The 26175-nt window shown below is 42.1% G+C and overlaps 2 protein-coding genes across 2 annotated transcripts in view; one reads left to right on the top strand and one right to left on the bottom strand.

Annotated features, from left to right (window-relative positions):
• Positions 1 to 268: 268 nt before the first annotated feature.
• Positions 269 to 18067, bottom strand: cop1 (COP1 E3 ubiquitin ligase). The gene is made up of 20 exons (XM_026150159.1): positions 17090 to 18067; positions 16941 to 17000; positions 15226 to 15323; positions 10877 to 10941; positions 10643 to 10762; positions 7031 to 7099; positions 6805 to 6864; positions 6533 to 6612; positions 6203 to 6266; positions 5787 to 5901; positions 5446 to 5581; positions 5191 to 5334; positions 4862 to 4970; positions 4694 to 4775; positions 4480 to 4596; positions 3400 to 3517; positions 2820 to 2944; positions 2536 to 2696; positions 1701 to 1745; positions 269 to 848 (listed from the first exon to the last, which is right to left on the bottom strand). The coding sequence occupies exons 1-20, from the start codon at positions 17449 to 17451 to the stop codon at positions 831 to 833; spliced, it is 2148 nt and encodes a 715-aa protein (XP_026005944.1). The 5' UTR covers positions 17452 to 18067; the 3' UTR covers positions 269 to 830.
• A 6508-nt stretch (positions 18068 to 24575) lies between these two features.
• pappa2 (pappalysin 2) overlaps positions 24576 to 26175 on the top strand; it is a 94315-nt gene continuing 92715 nt past the window's right edge. Inside the window, exon 1 of the mRNA XM_026150132.1 lies at positions 24576 to 25637. Coding sequence (XP_026005917.1) covers positions 24722 to 25637 — 916 coding nt within the window. The 5' untranslated portion in view covers positions 24576 to 24721. The remainder of the gene's footprint in view (positions 25638 to 26175) is intronic.

Below are 26175 nucleotides of genomic sequence, written 5' to 3'. Positions count from 1 at the left end.
AGAACAGATTCTGCAAGGTTTTATTTCCAACAAGCAACCAATAGTTCACCCAAAAAAAAAAAAAAAAAAAAAAAAGTCCAGTTCTGCACGACACTGCAGACCAGTGCCGGAAGTTACATGAGAGTTGTGATTGCAGACAAAAGCTTTGAGTTTCGTTTTGTTCTGACGGTAAACAGAAATATCAGCACAGAGAGGCGCTTCTCATTTCAGTTCACTCAACTTCTCACGTTCTGCACTCGCAAACCAGAAAAGAAACCAGTGATACGTCTGACAGGATGGAAGTCAGGTTTATTAAAAATGTTTTTCCCCCCCAAATCTGAGAGAACGCAAAAGCTACACAAAAAAGAAAGGTGCAGGGGGCTGGACACTGACAAACAAAAGGAGATTTAAAAGCTTCATTTGAAGATTTTTGCATGTCACTTCGTCTTGTGCTTTGGCCTTTAAAAGGAGGAAATGCATCGCACTTTTAGCGTTTGGCTGGATGTATTCCGGAGAACAGCAGCTTAATTAAAAAGTAAAGGTTTTGATTTGACCTAAAACCATAAAGAGGTGTTCTATTGTAGCCAATAAAACCTCGCTCAAAAGAAACAAAACTGCTTTCTAAAGTCTCTTATTTCACTTTGTGCCCAATAAAACAGCAGCACATCTTCTCCTGCTGGTCCATAGTCTTTGCCGCTGTCCAAAAACATAAGCTCATAAAAAAAAAAAGTAAAGAAAAAGAGGAAAAAAATAATAAGAGACAATTTCAGATCTCCAGTTGCTACTCAGCCTGGCAGCCTCCCTGCATCACGAGTCAAAGCTCCAACACCTGCTGAAGGAACTGCACGTCTTCAGACGAGCTCGAGTACCTGTGCAGAGAGAACGCACACCTGTGACCTCTTGTTGTTACGGGAAAAAGCAATGAATTAAAGCTCCTCTCCAACAGCTAAATAATAATAAAACGACAAAAGGCAGAAACCACAAAAATAATTAACATATAGCAGTTGGACTGTATAACGAGGCATTTTTAAAGTTCACCCAGACTAGCGTGGCACATCACTAATGCAGAGCTGAAATCACTGCTATCACACTGCACAGTTCATGAAAATATTACAAAAATAATTTCTTTAGATATATTTTGTGTGTGTACTTTGATTCCAAACAGAAGCCAGTGAGGTGACATTTGGACTTCAAGAGTGGAAGATTAAACACGATTACACAGCAGACAAGCAGGCTTGAATTGGATCAGATGCACAAGGATTTATCTTTGTGAGCGTGTTTAAACAGTTATTCCTAATTCATCCTGGGATATTGCCAGGAATGTGTCTTATGGAGAATCTTAAAGAAATTTGACATTTCTGGTTCAAATTGTCAGTGAGCGTCTACAGCCATCTGCAGAGCACAAAATGAATGCAACAATGAACACAGCAAAATACCACAATATAAACACCAGATCTATATATCCAATCGGATTTTTTGTTTTATTCATGTCTTATTAGTGTTTGGCTTCACACTTTTGTATCCTGATCGCGCTCTTACAAAAGTTTTTTTCTTCAGACGGCCTCATTAAAATACCAGAAATGAGTCAACTAAAAGGACAGAACATGATTACAATGTAAATGTCATGTTTTCAAACAAAGGTCCAGTACCCTCTATGACACCAGTCTGAGTGCTGCAGTAGGCCTGTGCTTGTTGCCGTGTTTTGTACAGATGATACAAACCTTAATTGTTCCTTGACTGTTGGCAGCGATTAATACATTTGACTCCTGAAAAACAAAAGGTAACACTTAGAGCACAGATAGTTAATTACCTGTAGATTAATACTCAACACAATATTCTGTGTGATCTGAAAACAACAATCCTTTGCAAGAAAGTGTGAGAAACTCCAGATGTATTCTTTCTCAGAGTGTCAGGATTTTAAGGTGTGACTGACACCGTCTCAGTTCTATGACCGCAAACTATGGGTGTGGTGTCCCAACAAAGCAGGCTCTTTGGGTTAGCTGGCTCAACAAAACCTACAACTACACTCACAGATGAAGGCGGGGCAGGGGTAGGCAACTCCAGGCCTCGAGGGCCGGTGTCCTGCAGGTTTTAGATGTGTCCTTGATCCAACACAGCTGGTTTAAATGGCTAAATGACCTCCTCAACATGTCTTGAAGTTCTCCAGAGGCCTGGTAATAAACTAATCATTTGATTCAGTTGTGTTGACCCAGGGTGAGATCTAAAACCTGCAGGACACCAGCCTTCAAAGGCCTGGAGTTGCCCACCCCTGGCCTAAGGGTACAACCCCCAACTAGGTTTTGCAACCTTTGGTTTTAGAACTGAAGAAGGCTCTTGGACGAGAGGTGAAATGTCTTCAAAACCTTAAAAAAAGACCAGTCGCCTTCTCATTTCAAGCTCCTAGGACATTTGTTACCATGGTGATCTAACTAAGGAAAAAGAAAGCCACCTTTTTACCTGACTTGACAGACCTCACTAACCCATTAATTTCGCTTTGTAGTGCACCCTTCAAAGTGCAGTCAATGACAATGTTACTGAGTATAGAGGTGAGCTCACTCCATCAGGCAGGGCCCTCCAGCAGACAGCACTGACAAACTCGTTGGTGTCGTCCTCCTTCTTATCCTTGTCCAGAACGCTCTTCACTGTGTCAAACTTGAATGTTAACAGTGTCTTGGAAAGTCCTTTGTAGTACAGATACAGGGAGTTGTTCTCACTGCCTGTACACACACACACAAACACAAGTATTTATGGAATGTAAGCATGTTATCGTTTCTCCCACTGAGGGAGTGATACAACACAGACAATTTGACAGTAATGTCTTCTTTGAAGTAACTGCTCACCACAGGCAACGTAGTCTCCGTTTGAGGCCAGGCCCACAAAGTTCTTCTCGTTGATGTGACCCTTGAAGGAGCGCAGGCAGTGAGGTTTGTTGACATTCCACAGCTTCAGCTGACTGTCCGTCGAACTGAGGACAATAGCGCAGAAAGAAATGATCAATATGGAACCGGTGGGCCTTAGATGATATGGTGTGATAACCCACTGGGGCCAAGTCCAGCATTTTCATTTTATCAGGATTCAAGGATCAGGATTTCTACTCTGTGTGTAGAAAGATTCTCCATTGTTCGGCAGCGGTGCTCGTTTCAGTAATTATGCAAATGTCATTTTTATAACTTGTTTCTTAAATCCAGCTTCACAGACAGAGTTACATCCATGTCAGTTTTTGAGGGCTCCACGATGTAAATTAGCCTTTATACATTTAGTGTTTCATGCTCTCTTTAACCCAGTTTACATTAGACAGCTTCTTTATGATATTATAAGCAGAAAGTACACCGTAACAGGTTTTACAGAATATTTTCCTTTGCAGGAAAAAGAAACCTTTCAGATATTAAATGGAAATGCAAAGCCGACAGATGTACTTACGCAGAAACAATTTCCTCTCCGTTGACGAACTTGGCATAGGAGACGGCCTTCCTGTGGCCTTTGAACACCATGATTGGCTGCTTAGTGTTGCGGAGATCATAGTAGTGAACACAGTGGTCTAAGAGAAGAAAGCAAAGTTTAGCATGTGTTCAGATGGGAAACATGAGGAAAATCGTAGATTAAAACAAGTCTTAGATCAGCTCCATTTAGGAGCCACCACAGCATTTAGAAAAGTGCAGTTAAATTTGGACTTAGTGCAGTTTAAATTCAAATGCAGAATGGCTTTCCATGTCTGCTTGCTTACTTTGATAACCCAGTGCTACTCAAGACACTAAACCATCTACAAGGCCGAGGAGCAGTTTCCTTCTCTAAGCTGAGACGGCTTCGTCGTTGAGACACAGGAAGTTTGATAAAGCCACAGCAAGATACTTCTGGATAACGCTTGTACGCTCTGCTCATCCAGTGTTACAGTGTTTCTGTGTATAACCAAATATTTCTTACAACTTTATATCTCCTTTGGGGGACTAATGAATAAGGTATTCAGCAGTTTTTCTGGACCACAAGAGTCAGTGCCGGGTGAAGAAATGTAGCTGACAACAAAGAAACCACAGTGATGTGAGAGAAAAATCAACAACAACAATACTCCAGGTTTGTCTGGCTGAAGGGAGACAGCTGGGTAGAGTAAAATCTGTTTCCCCCTTATTTAGTCTGAACTTAACTTCTCATAGTAAATACCAACCAAATGCAGGCGGACGTCAGACACTGCACCTTCACATTTAAACCTGCTGCTACACCAGCTTCAATGACACTTGAAGTGTCCTTAGATGCAAGGTTTACACAGTTACAAGGTTTTGGTACAACCTATGCGGTGTAATCAAAAGCTTCTGAGCTGCTTTCGCCCAATGAAAGTCCAGTTCTATGTTTGCACTTGATTTTGGCATTTTGGCAGAGCTTTTCGACATCACCCTGGCTTAAGGTTTAAGAGAATTTTATCTCAAAATCTTTGCTTTTCCACAACCAAGACTAAAGTAACAACAAACAAGATAAATCACACATGAAAATCTTTAATTTCCATCTCACCTGCACAACCGAAGGCCAGATGATATCTGGAGGTTGGGCTGAATTTAACACAGCAGACGTTAGCCTTAGCCTCAATGCTAGCCACTGAATTGTCAAGATTAGTTGACCACAACTTGACTGAAGAAGAAGAAGAAGAAAAGAGCATGCATAAAAAAAAAATAAGGGCTGATACATGGTGGGAACATTATTTTTAGATATTGCATCCCTCTCTTACCTTTAGCATCATCAGAACCTGAGGCTAAAAGCTTTGGGTCCATGAGATTGAAGTCTACACTCCAACACCTTTTTTCATGTTCCTGGAAAGGAAGCAGAGGAAACCTTAAAAAGCCATCATTACTAATGTAATGCCTAACGTAATGAAGCTGCGCTCCAAGCATCACACCTGGTAGACTTTGGACCTCTGGCCTGTGAATCCATCCCACAAAATAACAGTTCCCTCATAGTCACTGCTGGCCAGGAGGTTTTTGTGATAACTGCTCCAGCTGATACAGCTGCAAAAGACAACAGGAACTTGAAATATTCGAGTTTGGCGCTGCTTATTTCACTACAAACTAAGTTATCATTTCTTTTCATGAACTGTATGATTAGTTTTTTTACAGTCACAATTTTGGAAAAAAGCATCCTGTAGATTTTGGATCCATACACGTGACTCAACATGTGGATTACTAAGAGATCAGCATTAGAGGAAATGCATTTATCAGTTTCCTTCACCTGATTTTGGAATTGCAAGTCATTTCGTTGACAGGGTAGTGGATGTCCACTGCATCCTGGATCACAGTGCCGTACTCAAACACCTTGATCTTTTTGGTTACGCCAGCGATGGCAAAGTAGTCACAGTCTCGGTCAAACTCAATACTGAAACAAAGGAAAATACGGTCAAAGACAGTGACACACGGTAAAATGTCACGAAACAACTAAAAGATGATGTCCGGTCATACGTAAATCAAACGTTTCTTTTTTTTATACCTAGACACGATACTGGAGCCATTATAGAGGTCACTGGCGTATGACAGGGTGGCCAGCGGCCGCACAGAGTTATAGCGAGTGAACTTTGACAAACACTCCATGAAATCATCCAGCTGATTCAGGTTCCTGCCCTCATCTGAAAACAACACGCACACAGTTAACACAGCATTTGTGAATTATACACATTGTGGAAAAAAACCAAATGGAGTCGTTGCCCATAACTAAGAGCTTAAACACAGATGCCCTGCTTTAAGAAATAATACCAGTTTTCCAACTGTGTGCAAATGAAAACGCCATAAAAATGATCTGACCACAGCAGTCTAAACCCTCAACAACAGCACCTGTGATGCGGGACATTTTGCTGGAGAAGTAGCACTGCTCTAGATCCTCAAAATGAGCTGTGAGCCTCTTTCTTCTTGACGCCAGGGTGCTGTTGTACCAGGTCTGACGTTTTCCCTGAGGAAACAGTCCCAAGAGCAAAGTGAAGGCAGTGCCAGAAACCTCAGAGTGTATTTATAATTTCCCTCCAAATACATTTGTGTTAAAAAGCTACATCTAAACGTGACAGGCCCCCTTATTAAAACGCACCAGCCATTTCCAGCTCCAGATATTAAAGCTTTGCTGGATTTACAGTTATAACCCCAGTAAAATGATCTTTTACTGGGCCTTGGTGCAGCCCGTTACTTCATCCTGTCTGAAACAGTTTTTACTCCAAGCTAATTTGTTTTTTTTAAATAAATAAATCTCTCCGCTGTACCTGGGCTGCTCCACCAAATCCTGGAGGCTGGTTGTAGTCGGGTTGGTCTATAATACTACTGCAACTGCTCAACACAGAAACAAACACACAAGACGTGGAGTAAGTCACACCACACAGCGACTGCTGAAGCCTCTGGCATCTCGACTGTATGCACTGGCTTTGTTCCACACAGACAAAGCAGCCGTTGTAGAGCAAGAGGCAAAACGTTTTCGTGAGCAAGCACACATCTGTGCTCGTAACGAGCTCCTGTTTTGGTAAACGAACAAGGTGAATATGGTGTTATTATGTTCTGCATAGACACATTTATTATGCGGCAGACATCAGCATTACCTGGGTGCTGGAGAGGGAGCTTCCACATTAGGCACAGTACACTCAGCCTCCATCACAGGAGAGTACAGCCCACTCATTTCCTGGAAAATGACACCAACATAACTTGTTTGTCCATCTCAAGCTGTGATGATGAGCGGCCCCAGGGTTTTGTGATTTCACAGCATAATATGTTTTTATAATCATGCATTCTGTTCCCCCGTATTTTCGCAAGAGAACATGTGAATGAGGGCACAGCAATCCATCTTTGGACTGCGCTTTGTCAGTTTACCTACCTCAACACGTTTGATGTCTTCTTCGAGGAAGTTGAGTTCTTTCTGCAGTTGCTCTAGTTGCTGCCAACAAAACCAAAAACACAACTGAACGCGCTTGCCTTTGTTAACACCTACAAACACTTAACGAGTTCTGGTGGACTGACACAAAGCTGGGTGTCAGCCATTACAAATACTGCTCTTTTCTCAGCACCGTGTCAGCTTTGTGTGGGAAATTTGTGCAGCGTACCTCTCTCTTGTTTCTCCTGGCTTCTTTAAGGAACTCCATGAGGATCTGTCTCTGAGCTGCCTGGGATTCCTAGTGGAGATATGGACAGCTTACATAATCAAGTATTACTTGAAATCACAGAATAGTTTTGCTGATCTGCTGAAAAGACACTCGAGATATCATTTGTTCTCAGTTCAACACTAGCTTTCATCCTCAGAAAAGCACAAAATAATAACAGTAGTTCTAAAGCTTGTGATTTATCATTTTAGTTGTACTTTCGTCTCTGGCTTTACTTCCATCCCAGCTACAGGAAATGAAAGCAGTGCTGTGCAGAACGGGGAAGGATCCTGTCATGAAAAGGTTCACACAAACAAACTACTCCGGCCAGTGAATGCAGCTTGTTTTGGTGAATATGCTATCGTTCAACTAAATTCTCACCCGTGTTTCCACAACTGTGGACTAGCCCAAAGCTAATGTTTACATTTAACTTTAACTTGGCGTTAGCAACAAATTACCTGATCGACTCCTCCCCCTCCCAAAAAAAGCCCACAGTCACATTGAGCATTTCTTTTCCTTCTTTAAGTGCACTGCAAAAAAAAGACTCCACACTATGCAGCAGGTTGCACATCACACCTCAGCAGCCAACAATGCTCGACTGGCAGTCACACTGTCACTGTGTGTTTTAGTATATTATAAGCTGTGCTTTAATTTCAATTTTAACTTTGGCTCATCTTGTCACTGAAACAACACAAACAACAACTTCAGTGCCAGAATCTTTTTTTGCAGCGATTCCCTTACTTTGACTTTCAGCACGTTCTCCTTATTTTTAGCTTCTTATCAAAATGCAGTGTGGATGACTTAGTTCAATCATTTACTTTCTATAATTAAAAGAAAATGTGCTTAAATAAATATAAGTCTGTTAAAATCTTAGACTTTAACCAATGTTTTACCAAGCGACCCTGTTAAATATCTGTCATTTCACCAACCAACTATCTATCTATATTTTTGTAATATATCTATCTATATATTAAAGTAAAGAAATGATACCATTTTCCAAAAAAACGTAAGCTGATACATCTGTGATAGAATATTTTAACAACTTTAAACACTTCAGGCTTCGAGTGTGAACATATCAGAATTGAGTTTTATATTCATTTGAATATTTAACCATTTTTGATCCAAACACTGTGGTAAACTCTTTCCTCTGGTTAACCTTCAATCGAACCATGAAAATGCTCAAGAACACCAAACCTAAGGGTCTCTGGCTGTTAGGCAAATACTGATGACAACTGTGTTCTTTGAAAGCATGTCATAGGTTTCAGATGGAGATAATAGCTGACTATTTCTATTCAATTCTACTTAATCTTCAATGAAAACCAAAGAGTAGCTCCAAAGCAAACATCTCAAGGACTGAAAAGCACCACCACACCCACACTGACTGATGCTGACATTTAAGACGGAGACTAAGATTCACTGACGATTAAATCTAACATGTTGATGTTTTTTGGATTATATTTAAGGTTTGGATAGCTGAGTAACAACAGTAAACACGAGAGGAATACTAACAAAACATCAAAAATACACAGTTAAGTGGCAGGGACCTAAATTTGACTGATATGAAATATCTACATGGAATCCAAAACTGGTAAATCAGAATTGATTAAATAAGAAGAATGACAGGCTAAACAAAAACAAGCCCAATCAGATATGAAATATGTCCAGAGGCAAATTATCACACACATGCTAACAATCAATCAGCAATGAGTGTATACAGAATAAGCAGCAAGGCAAAGGAAGACCATTAACTATATACAATATCACAGCTAACTATGGAGCCCTTATTTCTGAACTAGCTTGGACAGACACCAATTAGCTGAATTACTGGGCTAGCTCTTGTGTGAGTCTGTCTGCTTGTATGACAGTCAAACAGTGACACACGGCATGTGTTTGTGTGAAAAAGAAACAGAAAGACGAGCATGTGCTTGACAGCGAGAAAGCTCAAGGCGTCGTGTAGCGCCATCTGAAAATCTGAAAGACGTGTTTGTAGCATCCATACTTGCAATTCAAAGGCTCACATTTCAAAACTGGTCTGGATTTTACATCTCATCATCAATGCAAGTCTTAGATAGCGCTGATGAAATCTAAGGATGTAAAGTCCTACTTCTCTTTTTATGTCACGTAAACTGACAAAAAAAAAAACAAAAAAGGATGTGTGAAACTGCCCAGAAACCTTCTGACAAAAGCAACATCTTACCATTGCTACCAGTGCTATATACACATACAATGCCTGATTTATTATCAACATCTGAAGTCTAACGCAACCCAAAAGAACTTCTTTGTGCCAGGAAGTCTGACAGAGTGACGCATTTAATGTGATGGACATCCTGCTGTATTGGAGCGCTTTGAGGGGTCCAGAAAAGCGCTATATAAATGCAATCCATTATTATTATTATTATTAATATTAAATGTTTGTCACATTCTGTAAGAGGGAACACCTCAATAGTGCGGTCTGATACAATGATGACCTCGACAGCAAACACATTATTGTGTCATCAGAAACTCAGAATATTACACAACTTCTGTTTGTTTCAGATTAAACGGATCAGAACCCACTGCCTCCAAAACAACAAGGTCTTAACTGGACGTCATAAATTTCATTTGTTGTCTTTCCAGAACAAAAAGTGGACATTCAGTGGATATTAAAACATTTCCATTATGTTTTATATTACTGATTGTTTTCCACTGTGACAACCTTGTGATAACATTTAAAGAATAAATTTAGAAAACTTGTAAAAGGATTAACAAGCTATCAGCAAAACATCACTTTGACTTTTAATTGAAATAATTATCCATCCATTTTCTTCCACTTATCCGGGGCCGGGTTGCGGGGGCAGCAGCCTAAGCAGAGAAGCCCCGACCTCCCTCTCCCCAGCCACCTCCTCCAGCTTGTCCATGGCAACACCAAGGTGTTCCCAGGCCAGAGAGATATAATCTCTCCAGCGTGTCCTGGGTCTGCCCCGGGGACTCCTCCTGGTGGGACATGCCCGGAAAACCTCGCCCAGGAGGCATCCTTGTCAGATGCCCGAACCTCCTCAACTGGCTCCTTTCGATGTGGAGCAGCAGCAGCAGCTCTACTCTGAGCCCCTCCCGAATGGCCGAACCTCTCACCCTATCTCTAAGGGAGGCCAGCCGCCCTTCGGAGGAAGCCCATTTCTGCCGCTTGTTCTTTCGGTCACTACCCACAGCTCGTGGCCATAGGTGAGCGTAGGGACGTAGATCAACCGTAGATCAACCGGTAAATTGAGAGCTTCGCTTTTACACTGAGCTCTCTCTTCACCACAACAGACCAGTACAGTGCTGAAATAATTAACCCTTTGTAATTCTGTCTCTTCACTGCATCTTGTGCATTTTTCACTGAAACCTACAAGATCTATATCTACAAGCTCTGATCATGTGATCAGTTTCATGACTTAATAGCCATTAATTATGAACCTCCTCGGTTTGCACGGATTGCATTAACAAACTTTACATCATTTTAAAGAAAAAAAACCCTCCACTGAAACCCATGAAAAGCTAAAGAGCTAAAAGAGTGAAACAAAAACAAAGAAATGCACAGATCAGCCTCTCACTTACCGCTTCCAGCTGCTTCTTCTTCTGAAGCAGCAGCTCGAGCATCAGGTTGACATTTGCCAGGTCCAAGTTCTCCTGATCAGGACTCAAAACATCCTGGAAGACCTGCCACCGAGACCCATTCTGAAGGTCAGAGACACTGATCAGTTACAAGTAACAAAACATATTTTTAAGATGCTTGACATCTTAACAAGGAGAGAAAGAAATGAAATCAGTTTCAGAACATGCTGTACTCACTGGATGATCTAACTTTAGCCTCTTCTCTTCTGACCTCTGTTTTTGTTTAAGGATCAGTTCATTTACTGGGATGTGGTGAGGCGGGACAGAGGAAGTTGTAGACAAGGGATAAATAAGAGAGGAGAACCGGTGGAGTAAGTATATGACAAAGAAAAAGACATTGTCACAGCTAAGGAACAACACATTTTACTTGTGATGAATAAAAGAAAAGTGGCAGCGACATCTAGGGCTGGGCCATATTATACCGTTCACGGTAATACCGGTATAATGTTAGGCAACGATAGGAAAATGAAATATGGCGATAGAATGGGAGTAAAACGCGCATGCGCAGTGCCTTTGTTTTCATACGCACATGGCCGATTGTTGAGTGAAACAGATGAACCAGAATTGGTTTGTAAAAATGGTGCAACTTCCATGATGTGGAACTGGTTTGGTGTTTGTCCGTCAGATACACGACAAAGCACATTTTTTTGCAGAACATGCAAGCGGCCGTCGTTATTGTCGTATTTGTCGGACTAAGATGCTCTTAAAGCTGGGAGTAATCTGGGTCCTAAACTCCGTACCTTCAGGTCAAACAACACTGCAGCATCACTGAGAGTAGGGCTGCCACGATTAGTCGACTAGTCACGATTACGTCGACTATCAAAATCGTCGACGGCTGATTTAATAGTCGACGCATCGTTTGAAGCTTTGTAAGATCCCAAAAGACGCAGGAATAAGTAGCAGGATTTAAGAGTGTAATAACGGACTGAAACAGAAGATGGCAGCACTGCATGTACAAGGATGCCAGCTGTCACTACCCGATCCGTACCGGAAACCCGATCGGTACCCCGCATGCACAAATCTTACGTCACTTCCTCTTTTTGCCAACATTGCGACATTCAATATATTTGAATGATACCGTTAGCGCTAGGGCTGCCACGATTAGTCGACTAGTCACGATTACGTCGACTATTAAAATCGTCGACGACTAATTTAATAGTCGACGCATCGTTTGAAGCTTTGTAAGATCACAAAGGACGCAGGAATGAGTAGTAGGATTTAAGAGTGTAATAACGGACTGAAACAGAAGATGGCAGCACTGCATGTACAAGGATGCCAGCTGCCGTTAATCCCCGAAGAAGAAGAAGTAGCTGTGTCCCAGAATTCATAGCGCAGCTGTCAACAATGGCGGCAGCTAGTTAGTTTTAACTTTACTCTTATTATTCTTTCTGGGTCACAAAATAAACGTTTAACATATTTTCAGGTGAGAATGTAGCTGTGTAAACCTCAAATATCTGCTCAGTTTATCAAGACACCACATATTTTCAAAAGCGCTCCGACGTTTTCAGAGACGTCTGTTACCCACTAGCTCGTTAGCTAGGCGGGGGCAAGGCTAACTAGAGCCGTGAGAACACCGGACTCCCGGCAAATCGTTTTCAAACCCACCGCCGTCTTTCGCTAGTCAGGTTAAACATGATATATAAGTCACTTAGATAACTTAAATGTTATTGTTTGGCTTTTTTCAGTATTTTATTTGTTCCTGAGTAAATCGGTTTGGCTGAGATCAAAGTTATAGTTTTTGCACAGCTAAAACTGTCAAGCAGACAGCTGATTATCAGAAGTGTGAGACGCTGGAGAATATACTCCGGTGTCCTGTTATATTTTAGAAAGCAAGGAGTTTATTAAACTCCACCGAAACAATCTGCAAATTTCATTAAAATTTAATAAACTACCATCTTGTCTTTATTTTTAGTTAGCACCTTAAAAGCTTAAAGCTGTAAGCTAATGATAGTTATATAAGAGCAGATGCTGCTGGTGCAATAAGCTGTAGTTTTACGTCCAATGGATGATGATCTGATTAGTCGACTAATCGCAAAAATAATTGGTGACTAGTCGACTATCAAAATAATCGTTTGTGGCAGCCCTAGTTAGCGCCCAGTTAGCTCCTAGCATTTCTCAACAGCTCTGCCTCCTTTTCGACTGCCCGGGACATTTAAACAATGGATAATCCGTATACAAAGAAATTCATGCTTTTCTCCTCAACAGAGAGCGTCCCCCGATTGAGCAACAGCGCCGTAAAATAAGAAGAATGGCGCCTAATTATAGAGTTAATAATGCAGACTTTGTAATATCTCACGTGTAGATTCATCAGCCAGATTAAGTGTTTACAGTTTGTTTACAGTTTTTTTTTTTTACAGTTTCTTAATTGACAGTGATAGCGCACATCATCATCACTATTCCAACAATCCTCTCCTCACAGACAAGCATAAACACACTCGACTATCGCTAAATCAGATTTAACACACGTTTGTAATGACGATAATTCAGTTTATAATAGGGTTTATTCGCTCAGTCAGCAGGTGGCGGTATCCTCGTACACTGGGGAGTAAACTGCCATTAAACGAACAGAAGAAGAAGAAAACATCTGCACATGCGCTGTACGGATCGGGTAGACCCGATTTGTACGGTCAGACTTTACACATGCGCAGTAAGGATTGGAGTTTTTGTCTACATTGTACTGAAATGCTTCATTATTGCAAACATTTTAAGATATACTTGTTATTCTTAACATCTTAACAGATACTCTGACCCATAACTATCGTAAAACGCTACGACCGGAAGTAGAAACCTTTCGTGCATGCGGGGTACCGATCGGGTTTCCGGTACGGATCGGGTAGTGACACCAGCTGCCGTTAAACCCCGAAGAAGAAGAAGAAGCAGTGTCCCAGAATTCATAGCGCAGCCCAGCTCAGTTTCCAACAATGGCGGCAGCTGGTTAGTTTTAATATTACTCTTATTATTCTTTCTGGGTCACAAAATAAACGTTTCACATATTTTCAGGTGAGAATGTAGCTGTGCAAACCTCAAATATCGGCTCAGTTTATCAGGACACCACATATTTTCAAAAGCGCTCCGACGTTTTCAGAGGCGTCTGTTACCCACTAGCTCGATAGCTAGGTTCACTAGAGCCGTGAGAACACCGGACTCCCGGCAAATCGTTTTCAAACCCACTGCCGTCTTTCGCTACTCAGGTTAAACATGATATGAGTCACTTAGATAACTTAAAAATGTTATTGTTTGGCTTTTTTCAGTATTTTATTTGTTCCTGAGTAAATCGGTTTGTCTGAGATTAAAGTTATAGTTTTTACACAGCTGAATAAACGTCAAGCAGACAGCTGATCATCAGAAGTGTGAGATGCTCCAGAATTTACTCCGGTGTCCTGTTATATTTTAGATAGCAAGGAGTTTATTAAACTTCACCGAAACAATCTGCAAATTTCATTAAAATTTAATAAACTATCATCTTGTCTTTATTGTTAGTTAGCACAGACCTGAAACACTTAAAGCTGTAAGCTAATGATAGTTATATAAGAGCAGATGCTGCTGGTGCAATAAGCTGTACGTTTTACGTCCAATGGATGATGATCTGATTAGTCGACTAATCGCAAAAATAATCGGTGACTAGTCGACTATCAAAATAATCGTTTGTGGCAGCCCTAACTGAGAGTTAAAAACTGTAAATTCTTTCATCTTTAATAAAACGATCAGCATTGCTGCTTTACCAGGTGTAACTATGAAGTTTAACTTCCAGGCACAGCCCGAAGAGGAGACATGGGCCCATCCTCCCGCAGGCCCACCACCCGCAGGAGGCGCCATAGGGGTCGGGTGCATTGTGTGCCGGGTGGCGGCCAGGAGCGGAGGCCCTGGCGGACTGACCCCCGGCTGCCAAGACTGGCAATAGGGACATTAATGAATCAATGGTACAGAAGTGGAGGAAGCAAGAATGAGTTTAATAAAGTTTGATTTATCTGACTGCTTTGTTTCGCTTAATGTGCCTTATAATCCCGTGCACCTTATGGTCCGAAAAATGCGTACTGCACACTGCAGTTTAATGTGGAAGGTTGTCTTTTTGCGCTAGTAATGTTGTGGAGTTGTATTTTGTCTCGCATCAATTATATCGTCAGTTACATCGTTATCGCAAATTTTCAAATATATATCGTGATAAATATTTTTGGCCATATCGCCCTGCTCTAGCGACATCTTTATCATCATGCATTTAAATACCTACACAAAGTGTTTCCTTAGATTTTTGTTTGGCCCATTTATGACAAAAAACTTTCAATTTTGACTTCATTCAAATACAAAAGTCTCATTTTAGTACTGATTATGAGCTAAAGACAAATCAATTCAAATATTGTGATTTTAAAAACCATGAAGTGCAAAATTGCCATAACAGCTACATTTTAATGTCCAAGTTAAAATGAAAAGCTCTGAGAAAAATGATTCGTTTAGGAGCTGATCATCTGACTGTTAGAAAAAACCAAAACATAACAAAACAAAAAACCCCTCCAATTCAAAATACCCACCAAGAAAGTTTGGGTAGACCTGATCCACATTATCGATAATATAGTTACACTTGGGACATCTGTTGCTGTCCTCCAGACTCTGGCGGATACACTTGAAACTGCAGGATGGAGAGAGAACAGATAAATATTATGGATATATCCAGCTCCACATTTCAATCCAAGATCTTACAAGATTAGCTTTAAATGATTCATAGTCAAAATAATCTTTATTCATCCCATACTGGGTCTTCTTCTGATTATATGTGACCTTCAAAAACAGGTTTGATCAAAGCCAGTGCTCTGATCCTGTTAAGGATATCTGCTCACACCGACATCACCAGAGAGTAGACAAACTATCTCAAACTGAGGCATAACTTGCTAATGCGCTGATCTTATTACTTGGATCTTTGGTCATGTTTATTATGAGCATTGAAAAACAAGAAATGAGAATTACTGAAAGCAAACACAACAGGCATAAAGAACACTGAGCCAACTGTGGATTACCAGTAATCACGTTAAGCTTTCCCATAACTTTGCTGAAGAGTCTACAGGCTTATATTCAGCTTTAAACCATTTACTGTCATTAAAAACTTGTTCATATTTTTGCTGTTTGGGGTTTTTTGTTTTTAGATTACTACAACCAGCTTTGCAGTTCAATACTGACAGTCACACTGTCACTGTGTTTTAGTATATTATAGAGCTGCGCTTTAAATTCAATTTTGGCTCATCTTGTCATTGAAACAACATAACCGAGATGAAATTACCTCTGTGCCAGAATCTGTTGTGCAGTAATTCCCTTACTTTGACTTTCAGCACACAACCTTTTCCTTTTTGTTTCTTATCAAAATGCAGTGTGGATGACTTAGTTCAATCATTTACTTTCTATAATTAAAAGAAAATGTGCTTAAATAAAATATAAGTCTCTTCTATTTTAGACTAAATTAAATATCCGTCATTTCATTATCGATCAAAATAACTAGGATTTTTGCCAAAAAATAACACTATTTCCAGTAGATTTTACTGATTCTGGTGGCAAAAAGCCATTGTGCTTACTTTTTTGACGTTAGCCTAATGAATCCTGATTAATTGTCTGTGCAAAACAAACAGAAAGCCTTTACAGGCTTTCCACATTAGTGAAAAGTTGAATTCAGGGTTCATTTTCGCCTTGAATACAAAACAATATTGGTGGCCTCCTCTAAAGGAAAATTACCAGGATTATAAATTAGTTGGACATGTTTTAACCCTGAGCTTGCTTTTACTTATTGAACTCCCAAACTAAAACGCAGAAATGTACACCAAACAGACTCACTGCTTTAACCAATCTTGCCTTTGCAAGATTTCGAGTCAGAAAAACTCTTGGGTCTGACCAGAGTTCTGCCTGGTGTGCAGAACTTGGATTGTCATGGGTTTGATGTTGCTATTAAAATATAGCAACACTGATGTGACGGACAGGACTACTTGGAACTTCCTCTAGAAGCCCATCTGTAACATTAAAACATGCCCAAACAATAAAACAAAATTCAAGAACAAAAATACTAAAAAATAAATAAATAAATAAAAAACCGTCATAAGTTTTTTTTAAGTAATCAGCTGTAAGTATGGATGGCCGCAGAGTGCATGGCTTTTGTTAAAGAGAACTTCGTTCCTTCAGTCTGTGACATTTGTTGCTCTACAGCATTTGGGACACTGTCGAATACTTTGCTGTGCGTAACTCTCTCTGCAACACAAACACTCACCAAAAACTGTGCCCGCACTTCGTCATGTGTGCCTCGTCTATCATTTCGAAGCAAATGGGACTGAAAAACAAGCAGAAGCCCGGGTCATCGTGCAGCTCTCAAACTTTTACGGAACTCACCCCAAAGCTCGAGTGCAATACAAAACTAACCAGACGAAGTCGTTGCTTTTATCTTCGTATGAATTCAAGAGACCGTTGTACAGTGGTGCCTGATGCAGGGATCTCTTTCTGTTACCAGAGGACGCAGACGGTCTGCTGAGAGAAGCTAAGCCGCCCCGGGCTGACGGCACGGCGGCCAGAGTTGGCACTGACAGGCCGCCCTCTCCGGCCGCTGCAAGGGTCCGTGAGGGCACAACGTTTCCAGAAGTGCTCCCATTACTTGTGGGAGCGCTGCTGCCACCGCCACCGTTTGTATTCCCAGTGCCTCCTGTACTACTGCTGCTGCTGCTACTTGTGCTGGGCACTGAACTCGCCCCAGCAGCGCTTTGCTGTGGCCGGTTGCTTGACATCATACAAGGCCGACTAGAAACTCCCCAAATCCGCTGCGTTGCTATTCAAAGCATCCGGAAAGAGCAGCTATTTGGCTACTTTAGCAGATTTGCTAGCTAGCTGGTTTGCTTATGTGCTAACATCCTGGGAGAAATACAAGAATGGCCAAACATCCAGCGGAGAGAAAAAAAGGTTGGCCGTCGTTGTCTGGTTCAACGTTTGTCACTAGCAGCGAATTCCAAGAGCGCTGGAATCTAAAGAGAAAAACAGACACGAACACTGTAACGGCCAACAAAATAAGAACGGCTGCACTGTTCAGAAGATTATCCGGCTAGCTACTGTTAGCAACAGAGAGAAATCTCTTGAGTTTCCTCGATTACTCCGGTAGCCGCAAACCTCCTGGTTTTAAATTATCGCCCCCTAGCGAGAAGGAGTTAAACCGCGCTGGTGGAAATGTACACTTCAGGGAATTATCGACTCAGGAAAAAAAGAGCACAGCTTTTAATTTGGCTTTCAGTATACCAATCCTAGTCTCTATAACTGTTTTAATGCTTACATCATTTGTACGTTTAAGTAGTATCATAAAGGATATAGTCCTATGACCCATGCCATGAAAAACAGACATTAATGTTTATTGGAGGGCAATGTAGCAGTGCTGAATTAAATACTATCCTCGTATTTAACACAGGGACTTTTCTCAGTGTTAATAACAACACTGGGAAAAGGAGTTTGTTTATTTCACTTCATGCTATGTTATGTTACTCTGTAAAATACTTTTTGCGATGTGATTATATTATTATTATTATTATTATTATTATTACTACATGTTCTGTACTACATTGTAAAGCCTACTTATAGTAATTCAACAGAAAAAAATGTCTTTGGTTATGGACTTTTAAACATGTGTGCTGTTTTATTTCCTTGTTTTCTTTCTATTTTTGTAACCCCTTTAAACAGTGTGAGTGAAACACAGTTATCTCGGCTGAAGCTAGAATTACTAGCTTTTTTATAACTTCCCGCCATACTGGCTTTTGCTGCTATCCAAAGCTCAAATCACACAAGGAGGTTGTGAGATAATGTCCACGGAAGCTTTGAAGAAAATTAGATGAACAGGTGGACATGTTTACAGAGATTCATTGATTTATTGGAGAAATATAATAAGATGACAATGTCCAGTTCATAAACTCAACTAACAACATGTAGCCATGAAAGTTAGTGGGGCAGCTAGTTAACACACAAACAACAAAAGAACATCAGGCAGGGACACATATTGCATGTATGCATTTTTGTCATCATCTTCTAGATTCAAGATTAAAGACTCTTTTTTTGTTTTTTATTATGATATTTAATGACACAAATCTTGAAAATATATATACTATAAGACTGGGATTTAAAAATATCGCACACTTGGACTGAACAGGCTATGTGTATCTATAAGTAATCTGTATACCTGAGGGATGTAATAGTGTGGAGTGGTAGAAAAGTGTACTTTACAAACAGCTTCCACAGCATGTCTTTATCCTGTCTTCCTTCTCTCACCCCAACCAATCACAGCAGATGGCCCCGCCCCTCCCTGAGCCTGGTTCTGCTGGAGGTTTCTTCCTGTTAAAAGGGAGTTTTTCCTTCCCACTGTCACCAAAGTGCTTCCTCATAGGGTGTCGTATGATTGTTGGGGTTTTCTCTGTATGTATACTTTAAAGTCTACCTTACACTCTAAAGCGCCTTGAGGCGACTGTTGTTGTAATTTGGCGCTGTATAAATGAAATTTAGAATTGAAAAAGATTTTTACATTTTTTTTTCTAAAATGTAGTGCATATGCAGATGTTAGCTTCCCTCAGAGGACTCTGACATTTTCAGTGCAAAAATCCAGTTGAAATGATGAACACATCTAAAAATGTTGCCACATATAAAAATCCATAACAAGAGGACCAAATGAAGAGTTTTGTGTAATCAGCATCCCCTACTGAATAAAAGTCGGTAACTGTGATAGAACACAGATTCAGTTGTTTAACACATGAATACTGCCTCAGAATTCACTTTTAAGTTAAGAGGTAAGTACATCTCAAGAATCAGACGTGTATCTGCGGCACCACAGATGTCTCTATTTAAGAAATACCTCCAAATATTACAGAGATTTCTGTCCACCATACAAATGCACGGTGGCTCCCGTGCTTGTCATTCTTTCCAGATTGCCTTTTTACATTAAAAAAAAATAAAAAATCAAGCAGGTAGGTCACATCCACAAAGTGCAGCTAGGGGCCGAGCCAACACAAACAGCATCGTGTCATTCAGGCATCCACCTGCAGCTTTGCAAATAGAACCCGAGGAGCACTAACATATTCACGCTCACAGTTTGTCCAGCCTGCTACTTGATTTTTCCATTTTTACCTCCATGTGGGCAAATAAGGGGTCCTCCACGTAGGCACGCACGACATTGGATTTTCCCATGTTTTTGTTTGCGGAAAGAAGTTTATATGTTTCATTATGGAGCCCAGTTAGGATGGAGAGTACGTTTTTTTCAGCTAGAGGAAAGTTACTGAGTACGTCGAAGAGCAAATGAGTTTCTCTGAGAGGGGACCACCATGTTAAAGGGGCTTCCTCTGTGCTGCATGCAGGCGGTGAATCATGCTGAGTTTAGAAGAAGCCAATGGAAAGTCACTGTGCTAATATCAGTAGTGATGCAGTTTTCACAAAAGCTCCAAAAAGAGGAAACTTTTTTCATATTTCAACAAGGCTTTAGAGATCAGTAGAAAATAATTTGAAAGAAAAAAAAGGGCAATTAACGAGGCGACCGTGGCTCAGGGGGTTGGGAAGCGTATCCGTAACCGGAAAGTCGCCGGTTCGATCCCCTCTCTGTCCTGGTCTTGTGTCCTTGGGTAAGACACTTTACCCTACCACCTACTGGTGTTGGCCAGAGGGGCCGATGGCGCGATATGGCAGCCTCGCTTCTGTCAGTCTGCCCCAGGGCAGCTGTAGCTGCCTCCACCAGTGTGAGAGTGAATGAATAGTGGCATTGTAAAGCGCTTTGGGTACCTTGAAAAGTGCTATATAAATCCAATCCATTTCTATTATTATTAATGAAAGTGTGAAGCTTCCAAGCAATGAAGCAAATGTTGCCCAAATGTCGCAGCTATTGACTTGAACACCCTCACTGCTGAATCCTGAATCCTTGGAGTGAAACACCTGCAGCACTGTCCACACACCATGCTTCATGTGTCTTCCCCCTCGGCCCATCGCCCTGCCCCACTTCTATTTCACACCAGTGGTGGTGAAAAGCACTCTTTTCTTCATTCTTCCCCCTTCTCATTTGTCCTCCGCATCAGCCTGGATTTTCTCCCATTGGGCCCCCTCCCTCTTCCTTTTTCTTTTTTTTTTTTGCATGAGGATCCAGGTTGTGTGTGTGTGCATGTGTAGAAAAGAGAGCACAAGGGGAAGGGGACATGGAGCTGGCCTCGGGGTCGGTGGGGTCAAGACGGACAAGCTGAGATGAAGGATAATCGGTGGAGGTCCCTTACAGTGGGGGGTGAGGCCCCGGAGGAGCACCCCCTTTCAGACGCTCTACCAGACACCCCACTCCCTTCTATGGCTCTCTTCCTCTCTTTCTCTTCTGCCTCTTCTCCTCCATCCTCTGTTTTTGTTGGAAATTTAAAGACCCCCTCCCCCCCTCCTCCTCTGATTTCTCTTGTCCCCCTCTTCCTCCAAATGCAGTTGCAGCTGGATTTCAAAGGGCACTTCTGCAGCAGAGAAAGCTGAATGTTTAGCAGGCTGCGTTTGTGGAATTCCTGCCTCCCACTCTTTAGGACCGTTTTTTGCCCCTTCAGGGGCCCCTGCCATAACTGCCGGTGGCCTCCCCCTCCTCCTCCATTTCCATCTCCAAACTTGAGCCAGGGCCCTGTTGGCAAATTGAGCCTCACAAAAAAGTAAAATAGTAAAATAGAAGGTGTGGAACAACAAAAAAGTGGACTACAGGAGGCCTTTTTTTGTGGATTTATTATTAAAGATTTAATTTCTACTTAAAAGATAAATAATGACTTATTCATAAAAAACACAATGTGCAGTTTCAAGACTTTAAACTCATCTGGGGAAATATCACTTCTTAGTGATTTTTAAGGATCAGTATAGATTTTGTTTGCAGCTTCTGGAAACATTTCAGTGAGGACACCTGTCTTTTGACTTAGACGGCCTGCACAAGATGCCAAAATCTATCTTCCCATTTGCAAGGTATTCATCATGGCTTGAGATATTCATCAATGTACGATAAGCTTCAGAGCTGGCGCGGAAACAACAAAGAATTTAAGGAGACCTGCAACACTTTAAATGCATGTTTTCTGTTTTTTTGCTTTCGAATGCAAAAGTAGTAGCATTACTGAGTTTCTGCCCGAAACACGCTTACATGCACAAGCTCTAAAGGCAGGGAAAAAACAAACAGGGTGAATATTGAGGTTGAAAGAAAATGAGTTGACCATTAAAGGGGCCTTTCATTTGCTTTTGTGAGAGACTTCAACCACAGCCCGCCCTTCCTCCAGAGGACAGACTGCTCCTGATAATGGAAATTACAAAAAAAAAAAAACAATCCGCTGGACCTTCAGTAATATTTTGTCATTTTTGCATAAAAAACAGTATCAAAAGATAGTAAAATGTATTTTTTTTGGCTGTTGTAACACTTCACTATGCAAGTATATGTCTGCATGTATGCAGATGCACACAGCTTTTCATAGAATCTGTTCACTGGGCACCTACAGACGGACAAATCTGTGTGCATTGCATTATTTCGCCATCATCCACCTTGGTTTAATTTCTTCCTCTCTGCCTAACCCCCTGTTTTCAGCCTTGGCCCACACGAGCACAAGAGTTCAGCACAAAGCAGGTAGCATATTTGGATGGTAAAAAAAAAGACCAAAAAAAACAACCTTTTTCACGTGCAGGACAGATGTTGTGCCTGTCTGTGCTGCACCAGTGAAGAGAGCCAGAGTGTGAGTGTGTGAGTGAGACTGCAGGAGGGAGGGAGGGAGGGACGGCGGGAGAGAAGAAGGAAAAGGAAGAGAGAAAGTTACTCAAACTTTACCTATTTCATTTAGGGGTAATGCATGTGTGTGAGAGAGAGAGGGGAAAAGAAAGAGAGTGAGGGAGGGTCATAGGGAGAAAACACTTCTCCTCCCCCATCCCAGCCACCATCATTCATCCTTTGCCAGGTTAGAGAGTCCCATTAAGAAGACATGGACAACAAAACCTATACTGTAGCTTATGCTGCGATTGTTTTCTACTCAATCTGACACCAGTTTACACAGTAATCCACTGTGTGACTTATGAATATCATAATGCAAATATACATTATGTAATATTATAGCATAAGATAGTATAATATAACGTATTAAAACTTGCAAGTTGCGCTTGTGCACTTGCCCACGCACAAGTGCACTTTTTTCCTGGACCATTCTCCACATTACCAGATGCACAAATGTTTCAAGATAGAGAAGGACGTCAGACCTCACTTTAAGCTCCCTTTAACTCTCTGAGTTCAAAGCCGTCATCGGTGATGACCCCCGTTTCCAACCCCTACCAATGACTATAACACTAACCCCATGCAATCAAGCCAAGTCATTTTTTTCATTGCTCTCCGTGGGACTTCCAAGTCCCAAGTGGAAGTAAATCACCATGGAGGTGGCATTTGAAGGATGAGAGCCTAATTTTACTCACATGTAGCAGAACAAATTTTTACAAGCTGGTTCCTCCACAAATACACCCAGTGTCAAACAAATGCAGTGGATTCATAAGCATCCTGTTAGGTTAGAAGGACATCACACGAACTATATTTGCCGTTTGGTTTGGATTTCTCCGGCCTATTTGCATGTTTAGCAGCAGTCTTGCATTGCCACCTTTACTAGAGTAAAAGGGCCAGGATACTCCTCCCACCGACAGTGATGATGGATGGATAGGTGGATGGATGAGGTCAGGACAAGAATAATAAATGCATAAATAAACTTTACAGCCTTTTTCCTCTCTCAACTCTGGATCAGAGTGATGCACAGCGCAGCAGCAGAAGAAGAGAGGAGAGGATTTCCCTTGTAAAACTCAAGTGTGAGGGAGAGGGTAGGACGCCTCCCCCTCCTCCTCCATCACCACCACCACCACACTTCCCCTACCGGTGATGTCAGGGCGGGTAGGGGCTCCCTGATAAAAACCTTTGGACTCGGGAGAATGGGAGAGAGAGAGAGAGAGAGAGAGAGAGAGAGAGGTGAAGGAGTGAATGGAGGAGGATATTACTACAATTGCATAAACCGGTGGAGAAGAGCAGCAGCAGCAGCAAAGAGCGCACAGAGACGCACAAGAAAAAAAGAGGAGTTCGAGCGCAGACGCAGAACTCTGATTGACTCTGATGGACTAACGCATTCGTCCTCTTACAGAATTTATAGGGACGCTCAACAAGTGGGGCTTTTGCTATTTTAGGGCTGGCACTTTGCGCTGCGCTTTATTTTTTCCGCTCTTTTGCAGTGCTTACTCCGATCCACCTTGCGGTCAGATGTTTCTTTTCTTTTTTTTTTGGAACAGGACGCACTAAACTGATGCCGCAGTGGTCAGGTAAACAGAAACAGCAGGTCTTGAGCAAAGAAGGAAACCAGATATCAGATGATTTTATGATTTAGACAAATTTGCCAATTTTACTTCTTCATAAAACAAACATTTGCGCTGATAATTATTTCTAACATACTAAATCAGACCGGTGTTTCTTTACCTGGTGGGCTTTGTGCAAGGCTTGCACAGATAGTTCGGTGTATGCTCTTTTCCCTCTAAGATGAAATAAAGAGTCAGAGGCTGCAGATATACTGCGGACACGCACGGGAAAGGGGGCAACGCGTCCCCACTAAGTGTCTGCGCAAAGTGCACGCGTGTGCCAAGCAGCGATTTAGCTTCACTTCGCAAAAACTCTGAATTTTTGCCGTGATTCTTTAGCAATATTGAACACCTGCTTTTATTCCAAATCTACAGCTTCTAAAAATCCTCAAGTTTGAGTGAGAAACTTTAAATGTCCTCTCGAACTCTTTGGGATGCACTGATGTATGTTTTCATCTGATTGCTTTTTTGTTTTTGTTTTTTAAGTAGGTTCATTACAGTTAAAAAAAACAAAACAAAACAAAAAAGACAGAAAAAACAGCTATTTTTTCTGTTGCTTGTGAAAAAAAATGCGCAGATTTCTCTCATCTCAGCCTGTGTGAGATTCCTTTGTTAAAAATAATAAAAATAAAAAGGCTGAAATCTCCTTTTATACATCGGCCAAACGCTGAACCCGAGAAAATGCTGTTGATCAGACTACTGGCTGTCTTCCTCGTCTTCATCGCTAACACGTGGCTGCTTCGCTCCGATGCGCTGAGCCTCTACAAACGTTCCTTGGCCCGGCATGCAGACCGTGAGCTGTCCAGGCTGGCAGGTGAACCCTGCGCCGTCTCCGGCGTGTGGAGGTCCCGGCGGCAGCCCAGCTCTCACTCCCCGACCCAACAACGCCCTCCAGCGGCCCGTACGAGGACGCACACGAGCCGGAGAGAGCTGTACACTGTTAAGAGCGCTCGTGCGGTCTGTGCAGGAGGGTGCGGGTTGGAAGCCGGGGCGCGAGGGTTCGCTCCTGCGGGGGAGGAGGAGAAGGGAGGCCGGGGAGACGCCGAGATGGTGGCGGGGAGAGAGGGGGGCGAATATTTCGGGTCGCCCGGAAGCTCCACTGACAACCAGAGGGAGCAGAATGAAGTCGGCGCAAGCGGTGGGCAGTCTGTCAAAGACGCCGTGTCTCCCTCGCGCGCCCCTCGCGACCCCCGCTCCAGGTTCACCCGCAGCCTCCACGGGACGTTTCGCTACGAAGAAGAGGGCAACTCCAGCTGGGAGAAAGTCGCCCCGTTCAGCTCCACGGATTCCAGGGGGCTCCAGGTCCTCCAAAGGCTCCAGCAGGGAGATGAAGACCAGTCCTCCACAGCAACCCCCGAAAGCGTCACGGAGGACTACTCTGACGAGGTGCAAGAGGGAGACTGGCTTCCCGCGGGCACCTGGGGGAGCCCTGTACCAAAAGTGCCCCCGTCCTGGATGACAGCCCTGTACTTCAACGGGCGTCGGGAACAACTGAAGGTGAAGCTGCCGGCGGGAGTGGAGCTTCCGAGGGCCACGTTCAGCCTGGAGCTTTGGGTGAAGGCAGAGGGAGGGCAGAGCAATCCCGCGGTCATAGCAGGTGGGTGCAAACTCTTCTTTACAACATCAAAGGTACCACTGTTATCTAGTTAACACCCATGTATGACATGCCACAAAAAGTTTGCCATCGCTCCCTTTTAATGACAATCTTCTGTTATGTGTTGCACGAAGTTCTCTGAAACTGAAGCGAGGTTTTTACTGTTTCAAATACACATCACTGATCAGGCAAACTCAGGCGCTGAAATCATCCGATTATTAATCTGTCAGATGAACTAAACTAACAAGCAAATATCTACCAATCTGTGCACGGCTTATCCTGTAAATCAGCTGGACTGAAATATTATCTTTCATAAAAAGTCACATCATTAAAATGCCAAACCTTGCGGTGACTGCGGTCATTCATAAACACGCTCACTGATTCAAAGTGCTTCCGTAACTCCGCTCTGTACTGCAATTACACAAGGCTCACAGAGCTAAATAAAAAAAGGGGAAATGCCTGCCTTAGATTTCTTTTTCTTAAGTTAGTGAACTAGTTAAATTAGTTAATGAAGTCAATTGTTTCCAAAATTAAAATCTGC

The sequence above is a fragment of the Astatotilapia calliptera genome, chromosome 18 (genome assembly GCF_900246225.1).
Source record: "Astatotilapia calliptera chromosome 18, fAstCal1.2, whole genome shotgun sequence".
Lineage (NCBI taxonomy): Eukaryota > Metazoa > Chordata > Actinopteri > Cichliformes > Cichlidae > Astatotilapia > Astatotilapia calliptera.
Note: the sequence above shows the minus strand (reverse complement) of the source record. Positions and strands in the feature narration are given on the sequence as shown.